This window comes from Grammomys surdaster, unplaced genomic scaffold, assembly GCF_004785775.1.
Source record: "Grammomys surdaster isolate TR1022 unplaced genomic scaffold, NIH_TR_1.0 126271, whole genome shotgun sequence".
Lineage (NCBI taxonomy): Eukaryota > Metazoa > Chordata > Mammalia > Rodentia > Muridae > Grammomys > Grammomys surdaster.
Genome location: NW_021621071.1, coordinates 5103522 through 5129659, shown reverse-complemented (window position 1 = coordinate 5129659; position 26138 = coordinate 5103522). Strand labels below are relative to the sequence as shown.

General features: G+C 43.0%; 1 protein-coding gene across 1 annotated transcript; it reads left to right on the top strand.

Moving 5' to 3' along the window:
* Positions 1-295: 295 nt before the first annotated feature.
* On the top strand, positions 296-26138 carry Rab21 (RAB21, member RAS oncogene family). The gene is made up of 7 exons (XM_028759093.1): positions 296-682; positions 13426-13485; positions 14398-14505; positions 17069-17132; positions 21006-21060; positions 21527-21615; positions 23917-26138. The coding sequence occupies exons 1-7, from the start codon at positions 536-538 to the stop codon at positions 24057-24059; spliced, it is 666 nt and encodes a 221-aa protein (XP_028614926.1). The 5' UTR covers positions 296-535; the 3' UTR covers positions 24060-26138.

Genomic DNA, 26138 nt, shown 5'->3' with positions numbered 1-26138 from the left:
CAAGAGCCCGGATTTGAGAGCCCAGATCTAAACGACTCAAGGGCACCTTGGCCGGACCTGGCGTGTGATGACCCCTAGGGTGATGGCTGTCCGCTTTGGGACCGTTCCTCGGGCCAGGCGATCACGTCTCATATTCCATCCCATCACAGCGGGGTCTGATCCCAAAGCTCGCACCATCCCACCTCGGGATTCCCGGAACGCTGAGCTGGGTCTCTGCGGACACGGAAACAGGCCCAGTCCGGCCCGCCGTCGACTCCGCCCACCGCGGTCACGTGACGCGGAGTGTGACGTAGGAGGAAGGAGACGCCATTAGAGGGAGGAGAGGGAGCTCTCCCCTAGCCTCGGGTCCCTGACGTGGTGGCCGGGGCCCTTCATTCTGGGACTTTCTCGCAGGCCTCACCCGCGGGAGGACGCGGCGGGGAACCGGGCTCGGCGCGGGGCGTGAGAGAGCCGGGCCCGGGAGGAGCGGGCGCCGCGGCGGCGGTGGTGCGGGGCTCGGCGCGGCGCTGGGATCCGGCGGCGGGGCAGCGGCGGGATGGCTGCGGCCGGCGGCGGGGCGGCGGCGGGCCGAGCCTACTCGTTCAAGGTGGTGCTGCTCGGGGAAGGCTGCGTGGGGAAGACGTCGCTGGTGCTGCGCTACTGCGAGAACAAGTTCAACGACAAGCACATCACCACCCTGCAGGTGCAGACCCCGGGGAGCCGGGCTGGGGACCCGCGCCCGCTCCTCTGCCTCTGGCCTGTCAACCCCCCCACTCCCTGCCTTCCCCATTGCCTTCTGCAATTGCTTTGGGGACACGCGGGACCCCGCAGCCTGTAGATGTCAAGACCCACAGTGGGGAGGGGAAAGGACCCGGAAAAGTCCCCAGGTCCCGGTGGAGGCTGCGCAGGTCGGGGAGTCCCCCAGTCTGTGGGCTGGTTTTCCCCTTTGAGGGCGTCTGCTGGGGCCATCAGGTGTTTTCACTCTCTGCTCTCCGGGCATCAGCCCCTTCTTCTTTCCTTGCGAAGTAGGAACACTTAGATGCGGATTAGAATTTGCGAACGAGGTGGTTTGTAACTTGGGAGCGGACTGATGACTAAGTGTTTATTGCAAGTTCCATTTTGTCCTGTTTTCAAAGTAAATGGAGTGGTAAAACACAGGTCGTTGGAGGGTTTTTCTTGTTTGTTTGTTTTGTTTTGTTTTGTTTTTTTGAAACGACCGCTTGCTGCTTGCCGGTTACGCAGTTTCTTTGCAGTCTTCTTGGGTCCAGACGTGTGGCTCATTTATTCTTTGAGGTTTGATCTATCCACATTAAAAACTTCATGTTGCATAGTGGCCAGCGGTTGGCCTTCAAAACTAAAAATTCTAGGCACTGCTGCTACACGTTTTCTTTACTGTCATGCCATAAAACGCTGGCTTGCTTCTACAGTTGGAAGAGTGTCAAAGTGTTACAGTGTAATTGAAAGTGAAACCAGGAAAAATCAGTTTGCATGCGTTAGAAGAAATTATCTATCAACGTATCTTGATCAGACTGTCCAGAGGCTAAAAAGGCTAGTGGGCTTGAGTTTGCTCGTCTGGATTCGTATACGACCCCCATTTATTTCTATAGCCCTGTGATCTTAGGTAAATTGCTTAACCTGCGTTTCCTTGGGATTCTACTACTACTGTACCCATAGCTATTAGGTCTAGTGCACAGAGTTGTCAAGGTAAATATGGAAACGCACTTAGCACCTGAAGTGGGGTAAACACTGTTATTACGCTCCGACTTGTAACAATAGATCTTAATTAACACAGAAGCTACTGGAATGCATAATCTAATGGGTGTGACGTTTGAAGTCGGGTCTATTATTAAACGACTGAGTGTAGCGTGTACAGGGATGCTCCAGTTCTGAGTCCATGCTTTATTTTTACTCCTCTGTTTTCAGTTCCCTCTAAAGCATAACACCTAGAGAAGTCAATGTCAGGTGATTAACGCCCAAGTGAATGATACACAGATCCCGCGCTCAGGCCTGGCTAGATTTTGAGCCGTTATGGCTCACTGCCTCGAGATTAATAAACAACCCATTTTACACTTCTCTTTGTTCTACACTGGAAGAGAGAAGAAAAAGGTATTACAGCTGGAAGCTTAACTGGAAAATTAATTTAGCTCTTCAACCTAGAAATGACACTGTGGAGTCCAGTGTGGCACCCATCCTTAATCCCAGGACTCAGGAGGCAGAGCAAGCTGATCCCTGAGTTGGAGGCCAACTTGATCCACATAGCAAGTTCCAGACTCAGTGCGACCCCGTCCCAAAAGAACACACAAGACAGTTGTGTTTAGATTATATATTTCTTAAGATGTCCTTAGTGCTAAAAGTGATGAAAGATTGAAGTCTGTGGAAGAAGCCAGTGTGACCCACACAGGGAAGTGAGCCTTGATGGGTCTCAGTACCAACAGCATCACAGCTTAGACTTTTATGTAACTTGGTGTAAACAGTCTGAGGATTACATTACAGAAGCGAAGGCCTTGGTTTTTACTAACACATGGAAAATACTCTCTGAGTCCTTCCTTGTGGGTAGTAGTTCACCACCTCATCCTCAACACTCTTCCCAAAGATGTTCTATTTGTATCGTTTGTAAGACACAACCTCATGTTGCTTTAATTTCCACAAGGAGGGTATTCTGCACCACAGGCCAAGGAGGAATCTTTCACAAACTACTTATCCTTTTAAAGGGCTTTGTGTTTCAAGTACTTTGAAGTTCTGTGTTTAAAATATTCCTAGAGTACTTTGTTTTCAAAACACTTTCAAAGTGTACATGAAACAAAAGAACATGCAGGACAGAAACCATAGATAGTTAGTGGTTCACTCTTCTCAGTCATGTGTTGATTCACACCCCCACCCCCACGCCTTTTAAACATCTTGGAGGTCGCAGACTGGGATTATAGCCGGGCCCTTAACCTGCCAAAGGCACTGGGTTCATTTGAAGGTGAAATGAACTGATATCACTGGAAACAGAAGACTTACTATGCCTGGAGCTGGTCCATGTCCCTTTATGTCTAGTGTCAAACAAGTTTTTCTCTTTGTAGAGCCAGAATCTGTTTTAGTCTCAGTCCTGTCCTCTGGAACTTTGGTCTCATATGACATTCCTTGAGATGGCTCTCTCATGACTCCTGAGTCTTAGTAAACAGCTCTGGTGCTTTAATTGGCTCTCTAGTGGCTTTACGATTGGTGTCAGGCCACCAGCAGCCAGCCTGCCTTCTTGTTCTTTGTTTCTGTTGTTGCATAAGCTGGCCTAAGACTCATGATCCTCCTGCCTCAGTCTCCAGAGTGGCTAGAATTACGGGTGTCCACCCTCCTGCCCTGCTAATGTCCTCCTTTCTTAAAGTGGGATGCTCTGAGCTGTAGAAATGACCATGACTCCAGGCTGGTTTGGACTGAGCAGAGAGGCGCAGGTACTCACTTCCCCCTCTGACACTGAAATAGTAAAGATTCTGTGAGTTTCTGGGGAAGTTGTGGCATTGGTTACTACTGGGTTTGTTGTCAACTAAGTCTTAATTTATCTTAGATGCTTCAAGAAGCTCATATCTCCTTCAGCTTCTCAATTCTTTGACTTTGTAATAAAGCTTTTTTTTTCTCAACATGCTTGACCTGTTAAAGTTGGCTTTGATCTGTACCAGTGTTTAATGCTTGCCAATTTTATTTTACTATTTTTTAAGGATGGAAACGTTTTAGTTCATACTTTAGTGGGACAGTCATGGCAGGGGACATGGCAAGAGGAACTTGAGGAAGCAGCTGGTCACATCCCATCTGCTGCCAGAAGCTGACAAAAATGAATTGTTAATATCCTTTTAAGTCTTGATTTGACACTCCCCCCCGCCCCACACACAACATTGGGCCCATTTAGGCCAGTTCTCTGTGCTGGAGTCTGAGAAGAAGAAAGATGTGGAACCTACTGTCTGGGTTAGCTGCTTTTTAAATTTCCTTACTTGATTTGGTTAGAAGACCTTCAATGTTCTCTTCGGTTCACAAAGACTTTGAAAAGCGGTGGGGGTGGGGAGGAGAGCCAACATAAAGCTCAGTAGCAAGCTCCAGTGTCTGGTGATGCCTGGCCAGAGATTAGATTTTCTTTGGCTGTGCAGTGTTTTAGGGTTGGATTATTTCAGAACATCCATGATCCCCTCCTCTTGAGTGGAAAACAGTCGCTAATGGAGTCATCCGTTCGGGGCTGCTACATACAGTAGACACAAGTCCTTTAGTGAGACTGCGCCAGTTATTCCAGCCTTGATGCTCGCCTACCTCAGAGCATTAGCCTTGCCCAGAAGGACTGTCATGAGACAGTCAGATGAAGATAACAAATACACCCCCTTCTATCAGGAAGTCCTGTGATAACGGTGATAAGAAGTTACAGAACTGAAGTTAGACTGAGTTACAGAATGGTCGTGGTTGTGTAAGTTGGCCCACCGATAAAATGGGAATGCGTTTTTCATAGTTCTAATGTGGGTTACATGGCAGACAGAGTCTTAAACACTGGTTCTGGGGATGGAGTCAGGGCTGTATTAAGTTACAGCCTCATCTCTGATCCATGTTCATTTAATAAACGTTGAATGTTGCATGCTGTTGAATGAAAAATCACATAATCACATACATAATATATTTTTCTTTGATGACAACTCAGAAAAGTGAATGGATACCAGAAAAGTGATTTGACTTGGATTATGTTGAGAAGTTGTCTTTAAGGAGTCACTCCATTTATAGGATCTGGGACAGGGCTTTGGTCGAGCATGAGATCCTGAGTTTAGATCCTAACACTTCCATGGCACATGCCTATAACCCCAGTGCTGGAGCCCTGACACCAGAGGCTCTCTGGGGCTTGCTGGACAGCTAGTCTAGCTGAATTAGTAATCTCCAGGCTCAGTGGGAGACCCTGCCTCAAAAAGTAAGGTAAAGGGAGGCAGGGGACAGCTCTGGTGTTAAGACCACTTTCTGGCTTTGCAAGAGGATGGGAGTTCAGACCCAGTACCCATGTCGGCTGTCTCACAACTGTCTGCAACCCAGCTCCAAGGCATCTGCACCCTCTCCTGGCCTCCATGGGCACCTTCGCCATCAGAGCCGATTATGGTGGCACACGTCTGATCTCAGCGTTCTAGAGGCTGAGAGGCTGAGGCAGGAAGATTGTGAGTTCTAAGCCAGCCTGGGCATTAAATGAGAATCAATATCTCTCTGCCTCTGTGTGTGTCTCTGTTTCTCTGATTCTCTCTCTCTCTCTCTCTCTCTCTCTCTCTCTCTTTCTCTCTTTTTCACACACACACACACACACATTAGGAATATAGCTCATTGGTGTAAATTAATTGCTTTGTACACACAAGTTCTGGCTTTCATCCCCACATAAACCAGGCATGATATCACATGCCTGTAATTCCAGCACTGGGAAGGGTGGAGATCAGAAGTTCAAGGCCATCCTCAGCTACACAGGAAGATTGAGGCCAATCCAGACTACAGACTGTTTCTCAACAATATTAGATTGATTGAAAAGAAATATATGTTTTAAATTTTAAAAGTATTTTCATTCTAAACTTTTTACTGGGATTGACATATGTAGAATTCAGGGATTTGTTTGTTCTGGTTTGTTTGTTTGTTTGTTTTTTAACCATGGTAGGAGCCATGCTGTAGTGTCTTAGTGTTGCTGTTTCCAGAGCTGCTCCTGGGTTACTTAGAGTTGTAGAGTAATTGTATAGGTACGTTCTCTGGAACACTTGAGTTTATCGAGTGTCCAAGCTTCTCTGTCTGTGTGCGTTTAAATGATTTGAGTCTTCAGTAAAGTTGACACAGACTTTGGGTGAGAGAGAAAATTATAATTTTTTTCCTATGGACTATATTAAGATAATGCCGTTGACTCTACGGAATTAAATTCAGAAATTTAAAAGGTATGTGTGTGTGCATGCACATGTGTGTGTCCATGCCTGTGCCCTTCTGGAGAGTACAACTTTCAGGAGTCAGTTTTCTCATCCCACACTGTGGATTCTGGGAGTCAAACTTGGGTCATCAGACTTGGCAGCAAGTGCCTTACCTCCTGAGCCATCTTATCAGCTCAAGAAATGTTCTTACTTTGTACCTACTGTGTGTTAAGCATTGTACTAGCTGGGGATACAAAGATGAGAAGGTACTGTACTGGTGGCCAGCTTTCTCTTCTTTTCACAGGACTGTGTCATTTCCACGGTACTTGCCCATTCCTGTGGTGATGGCTTCTGCCTTGTGTGTCTTTGTATCTGCACTCCTGGGTGACCATTTTCTTTTCTTCAGTTGTACCCTGTGTGTCCTCACTGAAGGTACTTATTGAAGATGATGCACCTTAAGTGACATCTGTCACTTTAATCTCTATCTATTTATAACCAGAGCCATCATCTTCCGTTTTGGGTTCGAACTATGGAATTCCACCTCTCTGCCCCCTCAAGTCTAGAGTAGGTTCCTGGTGTTTGACTAGCAAAGCAATGCGCTTAGGTTGACTGTTTAGAGACTGATCCTGACAGTTTAACAACTGAGACAACCAAGACTTCAATTTCCGGCATCCCACAAACAGAAATGGTGTGGCACTTCTGTGAAGCCAAGGCTGTCTGTCTCAGTGGCACCTTCACCTCCTCAGTGAGCCCTGCACTCGGGCTCTGCGGCTCATGCTCTGTGTCACAGTCTCTGGTCTGGGGACCTTGGTTTTCTTCTTTCTGAGATTACTTAGAGTGTGTGAATTTTTTTAAATAGCTCTGAATGTCACATGGCTGTTTTTTAGTCAATCCATTATAGTATCTGCACAATAGTTACAATATTTAAAGTTACTATCTCTTTACTATTTTACTAGTTACATGGAGGCCATAGAAGAAGGGGCATTAATTTACTTATTTATTGGTGAGATGGTATTTCACCTAGTAGCCCATACAGGCCTGTAACTCATAGTTGTCCTTGTTCTGCCTCCTGAATGCTGGGATTATTAAAGGTGTGCCACCAAGCCCAGGCTGGTGTGTGTTTGTTTGGTTTTTAATAAATAAGTTGGGGACCAGAGAGAAGGCTCTACAGTGAGGAACACTGCTGCTGTCACAGGACTGTCCCCCCGCCCTTCCAGCTCCTACCTAATAGCTCATAACCACCTGTAACTGGTTCCAGGGGACCTGACACTCATGTGAAGTACTCACATCTGTGCAGGCAAAACACTCATACACAAAGAAGAAATTACTTTTTTCTGTCTTGTGGTCAGACATTCCTAGCAATAAGGACTTCACATCTGTCATTTTCTGCTTTGCGCTTTAGTCTGCTTCTTAGATACTACTTGTTTTCAGATTCTTTCTTCTGTTTTGAACTAGGTCTGGCTATGTAGTGAAAGTCAGCATCAGATTTGCAGTCCTGCTTCAGTTTTCTTAGTTCCGGGATTCTAGGCATGCAACATGGTATCCTGCAGAAGTAACTGACTTTTCTGTGAAAGTCCACTCCATACTCTTCATTTGCTATGTGATTTGTCCTGGGTGTCTGAGACCTAATGGGTACCATGATCTATTGCCTGTCTATCCTATACTATCTTTCCTTCCCTTTTAAGAAAGAATAAAGAATAAAGAATGTAAAAATACTGAAGAACCAGGTCTCTTCTGGTCCTTTTTATTCTTTTACTACAGAAAGATAATTATAAGATTGGGAGTGAGAGCACTTACACTGAGGACTGTGACAGTTTTAGGGATAGCAAAACAATGTGGTTACTTCTGTGGATCGCATAGTCAGCAAATAGAAACAGGATCATATTTCTTAATTCGGTACCATGCTTTCAAAAGCCTGTTTGTGCTTATTGGGACGATCTCCAGAAGTCAGTAAAGAACTGAACAGCGGCTGACGAGTCACGGAAAGATCCTCATTGGGATTTTATTTGTTGCTGTGACTTCCCACCCACAGTTCATGTTGTTTTCCTTCATCCACTAGGTTTTGTGTAGGATGTGGGGTGGCAGGCACCAGGTAAGAGTAACAACCCAAGCTAATAAGGAGATTGCTCATTTTTGTTTGTTTGTTGAGACAGGTTTCTCTGTATAAACTGGCTGTCCTTGAACTCACTCTGAGAGACCTGGTTGCCCTTAAACTCAGAGATCCACCTTCCTCTGCCTCCCAAGTGCTGAGATTAAAGTTGTGTACCACCATCACCCAGCTAGAGATCTCTAATTTTTTTTTTTTTTTTTTCTGGAGACAGGGTTTCTCTGTGTAGCCCTGGCTGTCATGGAACTCACTCTGTAGACCAGGCTGGCCTCGAACTCAGAAATCCACCTGCCTCTGCCTCCCAAGTGCTGGGATTAAAGGCGTGTGCCACTACTGCCTGGCCAAGATCTCTAATTTTAATTATCCCTCAAGTTTAGATGATGAGATACTTGGGATTTCATGGAATATGGAGGAAGAGGGTGGGAAATACTCCATTACTTTGGTCTTTGCTATGTTGTTCCTACTGTGAGATTTAGGGAGATGACTGGTGTCCAGGAACACTTAGTGTCCAGATGGAGAATTGCCAAGTTAAGAAACATGTGCTTTCTTGACTAGACAGCTCTATGCAATGGGAAAGGCGTTCTGGAGTTGACAGGGCTCTGCCCACCGCACCCACCCTAATTATCTGACCACGGCTGAGTCACTGCCTGTCTGTAAATCTCACATTTATAACTAAAATAGGGCTCTTTATCTACCTCACAGGGTTGATGTAAGCATTAAATGAGAACTGGAAAGCTCAGAGCTTGACAGTCTTTAAGCCCCACCCCCAGGTCTAGAACCTTCCAAATTACTACTATTAAATATGCCACTTCTCCCCATTCTGACAGATGGTACTAGTGGTTTATTGAGGTGTTAGCAGTGATGTATAATTCCCTGCAAATGTTGACATTGTTTTCAGCATAAGCATGGTTCTTAAATCCGTGATTGTTCCTTCTCACCTTTGCTACCACCGAACAGAACTAAGAAATATACTGGCCCGCTATTTTACAACCACAAAGGGTAATTTAATAATCTGGCCAAATTAAGTGTATAGTTTTGTAGAACTGATTTAAACAGGCAAATATCAAGACTTCGGTTATTTGCTACTATTCTGATGTACACTAAACCTATAATTGTATTTTAAAAAACAGTGCCTGCTCTTAAAAATACTTATAAAATATTGAAACCTTAGAGTGTGGTGAAGTGAGGTGACTTATGTTGCAGAGAGAATCTTTCCCCACACGTGGCTGACTGAAAGGGAAAGCAGATCACTTGGGTACATGCTTTAGAAGTGTGCCTCTTATTTGAGTGAAGATAATTTAGTTCACAGGTCAGTGAGGTGACCAGCAGCTCAAAGCACTTACCACACAAGCCCTGCCACCTGAACTTGGTCTCAAGAACCCAACTAAAGGTTAGAAGCTTTTGAATGAGGACCATGTTAAAGGTACTCAAGCTGTGGCATGCATGCCCACACACACTTCATGAATATGCAAGTTAAAATTAAAACCCTAAAGTTTTGTTTATAATGCAACTTCTAGGAGCACATTTCTTGCATAAACTCTTGTTATATCTCCTCCAGTTTCCCTCGGAGTGTTTGTAGAGGTGCTCATCTACAGTGGCACCAGAGCATTTGCTAAGAGCCTCCTCTATCCCCTGTCCTGGACCAGTTTCAGGTCAGACGTTAGCCTAGGAGGTACTGAAGGCTCACAGTCATAAGTTGTTCTTAGAACATCTGGACCATAGATCCTGCTTTGGGACTTGTTGTGTGACCTTGGGCAAGACATTTTCCTTGAGTCTTAATTTTCATGCCCAAAATATTTGTGTAGTAATTATTCCTGATTCACAGAGTGTTCTGAGAATTAAATAGTATTTTGAAAGCTATTAAATATTGCCTATTTTATTTTAGAATAAAAAGACTGAATAATAAAAAAGAATGTAATCTAGCTTGTAGAATTCTTAAATCCTGAAAAGACATGTTATTGTGCAAGACAGTCCATTTCCTCTGTTGCAAGTTAGGTTTCCAGAAAGTGTAGAATAGAGAAATTCAGTCTAGAATGCATGTATCATATAGGGTGGCATGGGGAAGATACACAGTACATTCAGGGCAACGTCAGGCTGTAAAAGGAGACCAAGAACTGAGTGAGGTAAGGCTATCCTAGCTCTCCATAGAAAATATGAAGAGTACACTTGAGAAGTGTTTTGGGGAGGGATATTGGCTGCCAGGGAGGAAGATAATTCTAAGATTCTAAACCTTAGAGAAGGCTAGGCAGATGTGGTGTGAGCCTATAGTCATGGCCTCTGAGGAAACTAAGGCAGGGACAGTAATCACTGGAAATGCATGCCAGCCTGTGCAGATAGTAAGACCCTATCCTTAAACAGGAGCACAGGACCACACACACCAGGTTGGGGAATTAAACCTTAGTGACTTGGAGAATGTCACTAACCAGAATACCAAAGTTGGAAAGCAAAGTTGACAGGGAAGATCAATTCATTTAGTTTTAGGTATATTTGAAAAAGAATCACAAAATCTGCATTTCTTCTACAAGGCATTGATATTCAAACCACATCGGGAAGGATTGAATTCAAGTAAGTTGGATAGGTTGTGAGGAGCAAAGCTGAGACCCAAATTAAGAATCACTTTTTTGGCTTCTGTGCTGCCGAGGAGGAGAAATCTTCAATTAAGTTGTTTTATTTTAACTTAATACCCTTCTCATTTTCCAAGTTTTGCTATTTTGCCCTTTAAGATTTTTTTTTTGTCCTTTTCAATACAGTCTATGTTTCACTCAGCCGTCTGCAGCAGTGAGCATGTGTGTCCCTGGGAGGCAGGTATTCCTGCTTGTCGCGGCTCTGCCACTCATCCTCTGTGCGCCACAGCACAGCTTTCCTCCTTGCCAGAAGTTAGCCGTGCTCGCCTTCTGTGCCTCCCCTGCGTTTCCTCTGCAGACAAACGATCTGGGTGAACTTTCTGTTTTTAAGTTGTTTTGTTAGAGGCAGGCTCTCACTGTGTAGCCCATGCTAATTTAGAATTTATCCTCCTGCCTTCCCAAGAACCAAGATTTCGGGCATGTGCTCCCACACTCTGTCCATCTTGATTAGTTCCACGTGGCCCTGTCCTAACTTTGTAGCAGAGTTCTGTGTTCCCAGCCGGTCCCATCCTTAACACAACCCTCAATCCCACAGTCATGCTCTTAAAAGATAAGTGTGTTTCCAGTGCTTAGACCCTTTAGTGATGCTCAGTACTCTCAGATCTCCGGCTTAAGAGGTGCGGCTTAGGATATAGACATTTCCACATTGCTTAGTTCTGTATAGGAGAAACCCACAAGTAGAGACAGTCAGTGACTTAGGGGATTGCTTGTGTACATGTGTCTAGCCAGCCTTTCCTTTGACAGAACTGTAGCATGTTCATGTGTACTATGGATATGTAGAAAGCAGTATGTACGATTTTCCATATATACCTGACTTGTGTGTTGTGTATGGGGTGGGTCTGGTGTTTTTGGAACATGTTTTATTAAGACCTACAGGGTCAAGGGGGTTAGGATGTAGTTCACTAGTTAGAGAGTGGCCTGGTGTGCTTGAAGCCAGAGCTTTGATAGTCAGCACTGTCTAAGCCAGGGGGATTGTTGCACATACGTAATCTCACTTCATGGGAGACAGAGGCAGTACGACCAGGAGTTCAATTAAGCTCATCCTGTTTACTCGTTTTGTTGAGTTCGAGGCCAGCCTGGAATACTGGAGACTCTTGTCTCAAAAGAGAAGGAGGGAAAAGAAAGGGTCTAAAGTTCATACTCCTAGGATTTTTTTTTAAGATTTTTTTTTAAATTTTATGTGTACAGGTATTTTACTCTCAGGTAAGTCTGTGTACCACATGCATGCCTGATGCCCATGGAGGTCAGCAGAGGGCACCAGATCCCTTATAATGGGAGTTACAGGTGGTTGTGAGCTGCCACGTGGGTGCCAGGAATAGGACCCAGGTCCTCTGTCAGAACAAACTGGTCTTAACCACTAAGTCAGCTTTCCAGCTCAAAGCCCCTTCGTAGGATCTTTTAAAAACTTACATATGGGTTTTGGGGATTAACCTCAGGCTACCAGACTTGATGGTGAGCACTCTATTTGCTGAGTGGTCTCTGTGAGCCACAACCCTAGGATCTTTTGATTTAGCCTTAGCTTCTTTGTGTGGTCTCACTTTGGCACTGACCTTGCCTACTGGAACTCACTCTGTAGACCAGGCTGGCCTCGAACTCAGAAATCTGCCTTCCTCTGCCTCCCAAGTGCTGGGATTAAAGGCATGCGCCACCACTGCCCGGCCTAACTGTGCTTTTCAACCCAGCTAGGCAAGCGTTGGACTTCCTTTCTCAGCAGCCCTTACAGTGTCCTTGACAAGATCCTCTTTTAGTCAGTGTCACAGAACACTGTGTTCTCTGTTCCTCAGTCTCCAGCAACCTATCAGCTCCCCTTGAAAGATTGGCGCCGCGTGGCCTTTTCATTTCTGTGACAGAGTTACCTGTTGAACAGTTGAATTGTATCGGCACAGAAGCGTTCTGAGCAATGCTGGGTACCTTAGGGAGCTTCCACTCATCTTCATCAGCAGTAAGGAAGATTGCATTCAATTAAATGCTCTAGGGAAACTTGTTGCATATATGGAAAGGGGAACACATAAGGAAAAGCAGGCACCATTTTCTTAATTTGTTTTTATGGGTATTTTACTACTTTTTAAGTGTGTGTGTGTATACGCATGACTGGGCATGATGGCACATGCCTTAAATTTCAGCATTTGGGAGGCAGAGGCAGGAGGATCTCCATGAGTTAAATGCTAGCCTGGTCCACATGGTGAGTTCTAGGTGAGCTTCGCTACACAGTGAGACCCTGTCTCGAATTCTTTTTTCTTTAGAATGCATGTTGTGTATGTGTGTGTTGCACAGTGTATGTGTGGAAGTTAGAGGACAAATTTGGATGTCATCCTTGACTTCTACCTCATTGTGAGATGGTCTCTTTGTGGGTACTTACTATGTAGGCCAGGGATGCCAGGATTGTCCTGTTTCTGCACCCCGTCTTACCTTAGTTGTGCTTTGATTGCGGACACGCGGTACTGTTTGTTCATCTGTGTAAGTGGGTTCTGGGATCAAGAATCGGGTCATTATGTCAGGTCCTCATATCACATGAGACGCACTTTACCCGCCGAGCCGTTTCCCGGTGTGTTGACTGTTTGGTTGACCACCAAGCTAGGCCCTTCACTTCCTATATTCTCTTAAGAGTTTTCATAACTTGTGTTCATAGGACAAGATAGATTTTTCTTAGAGTATGAGTAATATTTTGTCTCTCGTGAATAGTTGGCAATAAATTAAAAACTCAGTGATTTCCTTTTCTCTTTCAGACAATCTAATTTGACATGGGGATGATTCATTCATGTATGGTCAGAGGGAAGGACAATAAATTGTTTTATAGGAAACATTGTTTAACACGTATTTTTTTCTTCTTTTTTTTTTTTAGGCATCTTTTTTAACAAAGAAGTTAAATATTGGTGGGAAAAGAGTAAACCTTGCCATATGGGTAAGTATTCAGAAATCTTTGTTTGTTTTGAGACAGGATCTCATTCTGTAGCTCTGACTGTCCTGAACTCACTCTGTAAACCAGGCTGATCTTGAACTCAAAGATCCAATCTGTCTCTGCCCCACTAGTGCTGGGATTAAAAGCCACTATACCTGGCTTCAGAAATATTCTAATAGCTAACTAATTTGAGGAATAGGAATTTGGATTTCATATTTGTTTTTTTTTAAGTAAATAAATTAACTACCCAAAACCATTTCCTTAATTAAAAAGTTCCTAAAATCTAATTAAGAAATCTATTGGGGGGTGTAGAGAGATGGCTCAGTGGTTAAGAGCACTGACTATTCTTTTAGAGGTCCCAGCAACCACATGCTGGCTCACAGCCATCTGTAGTGGGATCCGATGCGCTCTTCTGGTGTGTCTGAAGACAGCCACAGTGTACTCATATACGTAAGATAAATAAATCTTAAAAAGAAACCTGTTTGGAGTACAACTTGACACCTAATGTTGCTGTCACGGTTTCTCAGTTGCAGAAGGGTCAGGGTTGGTGGGGCAGCCTTGCTTGCCCTCGCTTCCCTCCAAGCACCTGGAGTAGCTACTGGAGATCTAGAAGTGTTAGCGAGTACTCCTGATGCAGTCCTGTTCTACACTCCGAAGATTCTCTGTGTAGGGCAGGGAGTGTTCTAACCGTGGAGCACCTGCACTGGCCTGCTGGTGTGGCTAGGAGAGAGACTGCCGAGGAGCAGGAGCTGGCAGGAAGAAGAGTCGTGTGTGACAGTAAAGCATCATCACATGATGCTTAAATGCCTGGCTCTGTTGTACTTGCTTTGTTTCTTTTCATACTGTCTTTGGGTTCTCTGTTTAGCAGCCATGTGCTTTTTCCTTTTGACTTACTAAGCATTTGTTCTTTCTTAGGATACAGCAGGTCAAGAGAGATTCCATGCATTGGGTCCAATTTACTACCGAGATTCGAATGGGGCTATTTTAGTGTATGATGTAACAGATGAAGATTCTTTTCAGAAGGTATTCAGTTGTTCGTTTCCGTAGATGACTTAAGGACCAGGCTGATTGATTCATCGGTTGGTTGGTTGGTTGGTTGGTCCTCTCATTTATATGTCTGCATTCACCAATGACTAGTTTTAAACAGGAAAGCATGTAGTTTGAGCATAGACGGTGACCATTGTTTATCACAATAATTAGTTCATATTGGAGTATTAATGTTTTATTATGGCTTTCTCAAATATTAGGAAAAGGAAAATAATTGAAGATAAGTTTATGAAAAATGTAGAGAAATGTATTTTTTACTTTAAATAAAAACTACTTACGTTTGATTCTACACTTACTGGGAACCTAAAGGTTGCTGTGTCTCTGCGTGGGCTGCCACCTCATAAAGGGGAAAGTAAGAGCGTACTGAAGTCTAAGCCCACCCCCCACCATAAAGGGAAAGTAAGAGAATACTAATGTCTAAGCCCACCCCACCCCACCCCCAAATAAACACCCTGTAGGAATGAATTTTAAAAAGTGTTGATTTTTTAAAAAATTCTTCCTAATTTTTTTTTACCCCTCTTCAGATTTATACTGTACATGTAGAATATTTCTTCCCAAGACAGGATCTCACTATCTAGCCTTGGCTGGGCTGGAACTTGCTATGTAGACCAGGCTGGGCTCTCACAGAGAGCCCCTGCGTCTGCCTCCCAAGAACTGGGATTAGAGGAGCAAGCCCTTCGCCAAATGTAGGATTTTTAAACTTATTTGAAATCAAAAATAAGTCACCTGTGGACTTTTCCCACAGTCACGATGAGTTTCTGTGTGACCTTTTTTGGGTCAGTAGTGTATTGGCATGTGTGAGGGAATGGGTAATTTGTAAGTCAGAAGCTTTTCTTGTACTGAGTTACAAGGTAATGCTTATTGAAATGGCTCCTAATTTAGTTTTGTTTCTTTTTTTTTTTTTTCCAATTTACCTCTTCATCCCCCACCTGTCATCACCTGTCAATTTAATGACGCAAATACAAATATACACTTTCCTTATTAGATTATTAATGATGCAGGAAACAGCCCAGGGAACACAAATGAAACAAATGCTCGCTGACGTAAGGTTTGCTTGCTTTGTAGTTGTTTTGAGGCTGCTGCTTGGAGCTGCCTGTTACCATTTCTAGGCCTTTGGCATAAAGAATAGTGGCTTAAGCATTTCACTGATTAAGAGCAAGTTGAGTGTCTCATGTTGAAACGTGCCCAGTTCCTGGTACTGAACAGAGCCCCTAAAGCAGGCTGGCTAGGCACAGTAACCACTACATCTCACGGTTCTGTGGGATGGCCAGCAAGTCCTCTGCTCTTTGTCATGGGTGACAGTCACTCAGAGCTATACCAAAGGGGGATTTGATGGAGGCTGGAGTGCCCAACAGGCCTGCCTGGTTCTTCTTCATATGCCCTTTGTCCATATGTTCTTGCTTCCTTTTGTACTGTAGCCTAAGCTTTCTGTAGGACCATTAGATTCCTATAGAAGTAGAACCCACTGGGCCTGTCAGCCTCGAGTCTGGAATGGGTGTAGAGGTCCCTCTGTCACATATTCTTGATCAAACAAGTTATAGGGCCAGCCAAAATTTCACCTGGTGAAGGAAGGGAATACAGGCCCAGCTTTACCTCATCTGGAAATCCATGAGGACAAAGATTAGGCTATCCATGGAGAAAGATCTGATCTGTGATGTTAACAATCCTTAAGACACGGCTTGGTAGATGGTTATATTATCTGGGTGGGAGGAGTGTAGTTGTGGCGATGAAGATGTCCACTTACTCTCATATACGTCTCATGTGAGACCAACCTGTGCTTTATTATAGGATGATAGCGGTCATCTCTGCTTCTGTAAGGACTATAGAGACAGTTGCTTTGTGAGACTTGAGTGTGTTTAGAGTAAATTTCACTGTAAGAATTGAAGGTAGATGTCTGCTTCCTTCTTTATCATGCTGTTTGATTGTGATTTCATTATTGTACTATTAGTATTAGTATTAATTCCAGTGTGTGTCCAACTGTGTCCATACCCAAGCTGCTTCCTTAGTGGACAGTCATTGTTACTGTAATTGTCGTCTGCCAGAGGTTCTCACCAGGGTATGACAAAACTCTGGAGATATCTTCAGCTGACACCACAGGAAAATGATGCTGGGTTCATTTGGTAGAGGCCAGAGATTACACTAACCGGTCACATACAACATAGCCAACCTCACAACAAAGGGTTGTGCCAGCCACAGTATCAGTAGTGCCAGATACTAAGTAATGAAGTCTTATTTTGCCATGCACACTCTTTTTCTTCTAAAGGCTGTAACATAGAAATCTCTATTAGGAATCAATTAAGGCTTGATCAAAAAGACGATGGTCATACCCTCCTAAGTCCAAAGTGACTCTGTTACGGATGTCTTAATACCAGATACTAGACTTCAGAATGTTTTGTTCTGGCAAATAGCTTTGTTTGGATGTATGAAAAATGTATAAAACTATAACTAGAGGTATGCCTTTATACACTCTTAGGGTTTAGGTGTTGTGGAACTAATTCCACTAAGATCTGTTGTCATGTTTGCTCTGTTGTGTACACAGGTAAAAAACTGGGTCAAAGAATTACGGAAAATGTTGGGAAACGAAATCTGTTTATGTATAGTTGGTAAGTATTAGTACTGGTTTATTTTTAAAGTCCTTTGTTTCTTGTGGTTATATTTTGGGATCTTTCTGGGTGGCTCGTATGTAAGGGTTCAATCCCTAGAACCACTGTTTGATGAGACAAACAATTATAACTACAGCATCAAACTGTGTGAGATATAAATATATATAAAAGTCCACTACTATTTCAGCACTGAACATAGACTAGAAAATAAGAAAATTAAAGTGTGCTAGTTTAAGCAAAAGGAAAAAGAGAAAAATATAATGTCAGGGAAGAGAAAAGAGCAAGAGATTAGGAAAGGTAGAAACTGTGAAAAAGTTCCCAATAGTGAAAAGGTGTGACAACAAATGTAAATAACCCTAAGAAGGGATCAACAGTGAAGCCATCGGCGGGCACACGTCCTCACGACCGAAGTGCAACCTCTGGGACCTGTGTAAGTGCTGAGAGAACCAGCTCTGCAAAGCTACCCTCTGGCCTTCACACGTGTGCTGAAGCATGTCCATTTCCTTGCACACATGCATCGTGCATATATGATAGTAATTTTTTATTTAGGTAAAAGCATTTGTTTTTCTATAAGGCAAAATCCAATACCAAAATAAAACCTCCAGTAAGATGAAGTAAAAATACTGTTAGAAGTACAACAGTCCATGCGTGTATTGGAGCAGAAAGGGGTGGGCGATATTGCCAGTGACGATAATGTACAAACCAAATAGAGGACACGCGTCCAAGGGGGTAAACAGGAAAAGCTGTTAGAAATGCTGTGTATGATGTAATACAAGAGGAACGGAGAGATGGTGCAGTGGTTACGAGCGCTTGACATGTTGCAGGTTTGGTTCTCAGAACCCATGTCAGGCTCAAAACCACCTGTAACTCCAGTTCCAGAGGATCCAGTGCCCTCTGACCTCCACGGGCACCCACCACCTCCATACATAGTGCACATAAACTAATACAGGCATACATACATACACATAATAAATAATTAAATCTTTCCCAAAGATGTAATGAAAGAAAAGATAACCCCACCCCCAAATTGTTGAGCAGCTTCTGTCTTGGCTCTCAGAAGTTTTAGAACTGTGTTTATATAGGGGAGGGGCTTCAGCTGAGTTTGCAGGCTCTCTCGTCTTTTCTACTGTGTAGCTCACGTTGAGCCTGTAGTGGACAAGTATCTGGTGTTCACTGGTGCTAACAAAACTCAGCTCTGTGGTCTATGGTTGGTCAGGACCCTGGGCTCTCCAGCAGTTTCCGGGATGGCTGTCTCAGCTGAAGGGGTTATCTGTCCCCCAAGTACATTGAGATCACAGGCAGCAACTACAACACTGAGATCTGCCAAGTCTCAGGACCTGTGTGTCTGTTCAGTGTGACTTAATTACCACGGCTCTGCTGGAAGGATGCATCCGTGGGGGTTAAGGACCCAGCGGAGCTTCAGTTTCCAGACTCTACACCTGTAGTGAACAGATAGATGGCTGCAGAGGTTGGTTCCTTCTGCACCAGCTCATGCTCGGGTCTGCAGAACTGCCAGCTTAGTCTCAGGACATGAGTTCTGTTCTGGCAGCTGACAGTGAGGTTGCTCTTTCCGGTAAACTTCTCTTCCTGGACTGAGCCTCCTGTCTTGTGCACTTGTCAGCATCTGGTCCTTCTGCTCTCTGCATTGCCTTCAGGGCTCTCTGGCCACCGGGCTGCTGCCCATTAAACTGAGCCTCCCTGTCCTGTGGTTGTTCCCCATTCCTCAGTTCTCCAGGCAGCTCATCTTCAGACAGGTTCTCTCAAAATGCTGCCTGTCTTTTGCCCTGAGTCATGCATGTCCTGTGATAAATGGGGTACTTCTCCATGCTGTCCACCTTTCCAGAGGAATCACTGTCTCACATTTGAGGTGTTTGAGGGCTGAAGGCTCATCATGAGGTGCAGTGCTCGACTCCCAGGAATGCTGGATCCTAGGGGTTTTTGTCTTCAGTGTGCCCAGCAAGGTTTACATGTTTAACAGCCATGTCAACTCATTGCTTTTATATAAATTATAGTTAACAAAGCTTGATATCCTTTGTAGAAGTTTGGCCAGTCAAGTTTTCCTAAGTTCTAATATAATGAAATTATTTAAATACAATATATATATATATATATATATATATATATATATATATATATATATTTTGCCTGTGCGTGTGCGTGTGCGTGTGTGTGTGTGTGTGTGTATACACACAAGCACATACGAAGAAAGAGACAGAGAAACAAAAATGGTTGTTATGAGCTTTGCCTAGCCTGCAACTCCCAGAAATCTACCTGCCTCTGCCTTCCAAGTTCTTGGATTAAAGGCATGTGCCACCACATCTGGCTACATTTATTTTTATTATTTTTAGTTACATGTGTGTGGAGGGGTATGCACATGTGAGTGAAAGCCCTCACGAAAGCCTGAGGCCCCTTCCTCTTGGAGCTGGAGTTACAGTTAGGTGTCAGCTGACAACATGGGTAAAGAACTGAACTCTCGTCCTCTGGAAGGACAGTAAGCTCTCCCAACTACCGAGCCATCGCCCCAGCCCTGTAATGAAGCTTTGTAGGAGGCCTGGCACCAGGTGGTGCTTCTTGTATTTCTAGAGTAAAACAGCTTGCTCTCTCTCTGATTACTGTCCAGTATACTGGCTATAATATTTATTGGATTGGATTTTTGTAATGTAGACTGTGAAATTAATGTGGCTCTTGTAGCAGTGTGGACCTGTTCAGAGAGTTACGCTCTCTGCTGACATGGTCAGCTGACGTGGTCGGCGCACACTGACGTTAGTGTCTCCCACTGCCACTCATCCTTTCGCATTTGTTCCCATGCAGAGTTAAGGACTCAGATTACCTCAGGTCTTCAGTTCAGATCTCTTCACTTGGGCTTCCCGGTGATAAAGATTTCATCTCTCATTGGGTGCTGTGTTTATTCCGTTATAAAGTTTATTTTCCGTCTGAGAGTTAAAAGGGAAGAAAGGAAACCATTTGTTTCAAGTATGCTTCCTTAGGAGATGTCTCCCCATTCTTATCTGTGTGTTGTTTCTATGACCCTCACCCTTATCCAGCCAGCTCCGCTTCTGTCCAGGACCCTAAAATAAGACTGTTTTTGTTTCTGTATTGTTTTCTTTTTCAGTATCTTAATTTTGGTTCTACTTGGTTTTTTAGTAAAATCTTGGCTTAGATCCATTGTTTAAGGAAAACTAAACATACTCTCAGTAATTTTAAATCTACATGGTATGTATATATCACCTTGTAAAAGATCACTAAGATTGTTTTATAAATAATATACTTAAAGCCTCTCTATGGTGGAAGAGTACTTAAAAATTCATACATTAAAATTTTTACTTTAACTAGTTCATGTTATCAAATAAGAGTTTCATTTTAGAGCCCAAGATGCAAGCATAGTGTATTTTAATAAACCAGTAATTATATTTAATTATTGATTGTCTTTAAATTGATTGGGAAATAAAGAATTTTTGTTTTGTTTTTTAAAACCATGTATATATACTTTAATTAAAAAAAAAAAAACAACTATACTTTCTAGTGAATATTAGCCCCTGCTGTGGCTTCTGGTCTCTGTGGAAGAGAGAGTGTTTGCCTCTGACAGGCTGAAAGTTCACGTGATAGCTACACTAACTGTGTGCAGGAGGTGAGAGTTCACGTGGTCCTGTACTGACTGTGTGCAAGAGATGAGAGGTCACGTGGTATTACACTGACTGTGTGCAGGAGGTGAGATTGTAGACAGCTCTCACCTCTCTGTGATGAGACATTTGGAAGGCTGATGGAGAGTACTGTTATTTTTCAAATAATTAGTCACAATTATATATTTAGGATTGTCTAATTTTATTAAAACTAAATTAGTATTAACGATAGTGTTTCCTTTTTTCACATTAGGTAATAAAATAGACTTGGAAAAGGAGAGACACGTCTCCATTCAAGAAGCAGAATCGTAAGTGTCATGCTCCCCGATGGCAGTGCTCCCCAGTGGGAGTACCCTTACTGTGCACTTTGATGGCTCACGTACACACACCCTTAAGGAGGATTGAACACTTGTTCTCAGGGAGCATATTTGCACTTCAGAGTGCTGGGCAGCTGGCAAGAGTAAGGTATTTCTCTTGCAATTTCTCTTGATTTCACTAAAAATTAGAGACCATGTGGAGGAGAGCTGTCAAGACTAAATGTAAGGGATCACAAAGACTTCTAAGGTATTTGCGTTCCAAATTAGTGTATATAAATTTCAATCCTTTTAATGTTTTTTCTTTCTAAATTTGGTTCAATATATAGAGAAATTAAATAGCTAAATAACCTAGTGTGACTAAACCTGGGTAAGTTACTAAGTCAATAAAGTAAATGTAGTCACTACAATCGCTGTTGCAGAAAGCTCATGTGAATGACTCTTTGTTTCCTTTGTTAAGGTATGCAGAGTCTGTGGGAGCAAAGCATTATCATACTTCCGCCAAACAAAACAAAGGCATTGAGGAACTCTTCCTTGACCTTTGTAAAAGTACGTATACACACATTAGTATATTTAAAAATGGCTTTTTAAAAACTGTTATTAATGTTTCTAGCCAGGAATAGTGACACACACCTTTATGCCAGCAATCCGAAGGCTGAGGCAGGAGGACTTCTGAGTTTGAGGTTAGCCTGGTCTACATAGCGAGATCCAGACCCTGCCTCAGAAAAAAAGTATTGTTTTAAACTCTTGAGACTTTTGTCTTTCTTAAGCAATAACTAATGGTTTGGAAGTCACTTGTTTCATGTGTGCTAATGTATTTAAAATGTCTATGTGACTTTTTTAAAAAGCAAGGACAATTTGTGTATTAAAATACATTCAGGGGCCTGAGGAGATCGCTCAGTTGGTAAGGAAGGTGCTTTTCTGTAAGTACACTAGGTTGACCTGGTGGTCTGGAACTCAGAGATCTGCCTGCCTCTGCCTCCTGTATGCTGGGATCAAAGGCTACACTACCGCCTGGCAGATTTTTTTGCTTTCTTTTTTTTTTTTTTTGGTTTTTTGAGACAGCGTTTCTCTGTATAGCCTTGGCTGTCCTGGAACTCACTCTGTAGACCAGGCTGGCCTCAAACTCAGAAATCTACCTGCCTCTGCCTCCCAAGTGCTGGGATTGAAGGCGTGCGCCACCACTGCCCGGTGATTTTTTTGTTTTCATTTTTTATATATTTATTTATTAATGAAGTTGTGACTTCATTAATTAAGAAATTAATTAAGAAATCTTGTCTGGCTGTGGTGGCACACGCCTTTAATCCCACCATTTAGAAGGCAAAGGCAGATAGAGCTGTGAGTTTCAGGCTAGCCTGGTCTACAAAATGAACTCCAGGACAGCCAGCAGTACACAGAGAAGCCCTATCTAGAAAAGCCAAAGAGAGAGAAGAGACAGAGAAAGACACACAGAGAAAAATCTTTAAGCCAAAAATCACAAAATTCCCTCCCCATCTTCCTCCCTCCCACTTGTATGAGATAGAATCTCACTTAGCCCAGGTTAGCCTTGAACTCTATATGTAGCAGAGGCTGTCTTTGAACTCAATCCTACTGCCTCTACCTCCTAAGTAATGGGATTGCAGGCACCTGCTATCCAGCTGCTCACTGTCATGTTCATGTGGGCTTGATGTCCTGTTGTGTCACTTTGTTTGGTTTTCTGGCCAGCATGGGACTCACAGAAATCCTCCAGCCTTTGGCTCCTCAGTGCTTGGACCACTGTACCCGACTCATGTAGTTTGATACTATGCACCACACACACCGATATTTCTCTCTCTTTTACATGCATACATAAAAGTTTCCACCTTGTTTTTTAAAGATTTATTATTGTGTATGTGTCTGTGTGAGTTTGTGTGTGCACAAGGAAGCCAAAGGAGGCCAATGGCTGACCTTTCCTTCCCTTTCTTCTGAGTCCATGAGGCTACACAAGCAAGCTAAGCCATCCTCCTGTCTCCATCCTCTTTGAAGCCAAGGAGGCCTCTGCTGGGATACTGTCTCTTCAAATGGTGTTCAAACTCAAGTCCTGCACTGTAACTGCTGTACCATTTCTCCACCCCTTAAAGTTTTTAATCTTTCAGATACTATCGGCTTTATCATATAATACACATATTACATTAATTACAGGTGTTTGCCTGTGTGTCTGTATAGGGATGTGCATATGAATGTACGTGTTGGAGGAAGCCAGGGCGGTTGGTAGCTTCCCGATGTGGGCGCTGGTTCTGCTGTAGGAGCAGTGTACACTGGTAACCACTGAGTCATCTCTCCAGCCCCTCAAACACTGGTTTTTCCTATGTATGTATGTGAGTATACTGTCGCTGTCTTCAGACACACCAGAAGAGAGCATCAGATCCCATTGCAGATGCTTATGAGCCACTATGTGGTTGCTGGGAATTGAACTTAGGACCTCTGGAAGAATAGTCAGTGGTTTTAACTGCTGAACCATCTCTCTAGCCCCCAAATATCATTTTCTTAAATAAGTCCTGTACCCTAAATTTAATCTCCTGGCATTAGAAACAAGTTGAACTTTACCTATTTTTGATAGTTTTGGAAACTCTCGAGGATTATACTGGTGTACACGAGTGTTTATTCAAACATAAAAGTAGCTCTTCTCCTCTGTTACTCTCTTTGTGGCTATCATAGCACTCAGTGTCCTACTGTGTACATTCTAGATTTAAAGCTGTCTTCTTGAGTTGTCATAGCATTCAGTGTGTGCCATTGAGACTGTTGATGTGAAGTCAGCTCTACCAGCTGGCTTGAAATTGGAGAGAGAGAGACCCCAGGGTGTGGTCCGCTCAACTTTGCTCTCTGTTTCAGGAATGATAGAAACAGCCCAGGTGGATGAGAGGGCAAAAGGCAATGGCTCGAGTCAGGCCGGGGCTGCGAGACGAGGCGTACAGATCATCGACGACGAGCCTCAAGCTCAGAGCGGCAGCGGAGGGTGCTGTTCCTCCGGATAACTGCTCACGCCTGGGAAACTCAAAACAAAACAGAACTGTGGATCATTGCCCTCAACATGAAGACTGCCATATTCCAAGTCACATCATTTTACCAATGGAGTTAGAGAATTAACAGTATTTTCAATTACGTTTATAACACTGCAGAGACCTTAAGTGCTAAACTTAGTGGAGTTTGTGACCAGAGAATTGGCATTTTCTACAAATGTTAACAAAGCAATTACCAATGGCCTTTTTACATATTTTTTTTCTTTAATGAGGAATAATATGCATGTAGAAAAGACCTACTTAAAGGCTTCATTTATATTCTTTTAAATCAGATCTTTATTTAATAACTTATATATGATGTTGGAATGGTATACATTTTTGCAGTCCTTTGTATTTTGTGGTAGTTTGAATTGAATCACTTCTAAACAGCATACTGTTTTTGTTTTTGTTTTTTGATTAGCAGATACGTGAAGTTCTATTTTTGCAGGGTTTGCACAGGCCCCTAACTGTCTACTACTACTTTGATATAATCTATAAACATCCTGTATGCTGAGCTGGTAAAATACATTGTAAATTACATATTAAATATTTTATCTGCTTTTACAAGCGCAAGGTGCAAAAATATGTACAATTGTCTTATTGAGGACTGTAAGGTGAATTAACCGTTAGTGATAACACCTAAGCTTTCGACTTTGTTATAACGTTCATCGTCCGCCCTTCACTTGTCTTCACAGGAAAGCGTGCACTTCAATATACACATACTTTACCTGACTTACTGCTGTTGTCACTTTCCCCTTCCCTTTTTCTGTTTCTTTGTCTTTTCTTTTTTTCTTTTCCTTTTTTTTTTTTTTTTGCCTCTGTATGTCCCAGTAATCCAAAAGCAGCCTTTGCCTTTTTATTATTATTAAACAAGATTCCTTCTGCCAATGTTGTTTTAGAATGGTTACCTTAGAAGAATCTGAGTGATGCTTGCCAAGTTTCATTTCTGCATCAACTCCAGTCTTCTGTCAGACTTTGCAGGAGATGGGCTCCCTGGCCTGACAAGAGGGCTCCCGTTGTAGCCTCTGACCAAGGCTTATTCATTCATGCAGGACGTGAGTGGTACTGTATGCTCTGGAGGCGGCATTCCTGGGTCCCTTGTGAGGACATTTTATTGGTTATTGCTTGTCAGAAATGAATATAGAAAGCTGTATTTCATTTTATAAGAGTTTTCTTGAGTCTCTATGGGAAGAAGCATTTTGTAACACTGTTACAGCAAACACTGGAAAGATTTTATTATAAAATCATAATCTTGTTTATTTTGCAGTTAGTCCCACATTAGATTTTTTTTTCTTTAGCATTGGACTGAAATTTGTTCATGTAGGAAACAATCAGGCACTGCTCACAGAAAAGAAAAAAAAAACATTGTGGAAACTAACATAAATTGTTCTTGTTCAAATATATACATATTTTCCCATTTCTGTCATGCTTGGAAAACTAGTAAATGCGTGTAAGATAAGATGGAATGGTCCCTGGATTTCCTTCTTGTAGGAAGTAGAATACAGTACTGCAGTTCGTAAGCGTCTCTGAAGGTACAAGGAGGTGATGAGCACTGAGCGAATGCTACCGGAGTCGTAGGAGTAGCTTAAACCTTCTCAAATAGGTTGAAAGGTGAACGGCTTCCCCCTTACTGTCTAAACTCTAGGAACTGAACTTAGCTTTGTGTTCTCTGAGTGTTCTCTGAGCCCTCCCTTTAGATTTGCATACTTACTTACTGACCTTGCCAAATTAAAAATGCTGACCTCTTTGCTGTGTGCCTAATGACGGTTAGAGTAGAAAAGAGTCAGGAGAATGAGCCACAGTTGTGTGCCATTACGAGATGACTGTACTGTGCCACCCTCGGTTCCTTGTGGCGTTGGTGTCCACGCATGGGCTTAAAGGGCAGCAGGAAGCATGGGTCACTGGAAAATGTGTTCCTACCCTCCAGCCTTTTCAAGAGTAAAGACTGCTGTCAATAGTCCTGTTGGAGATAGGAAATACAGTCTCCTCACTGGAATAGAATACTGCTTTCTAAACTAGAGATGAAATTAAAATACATTAAACTTGACCATTGGA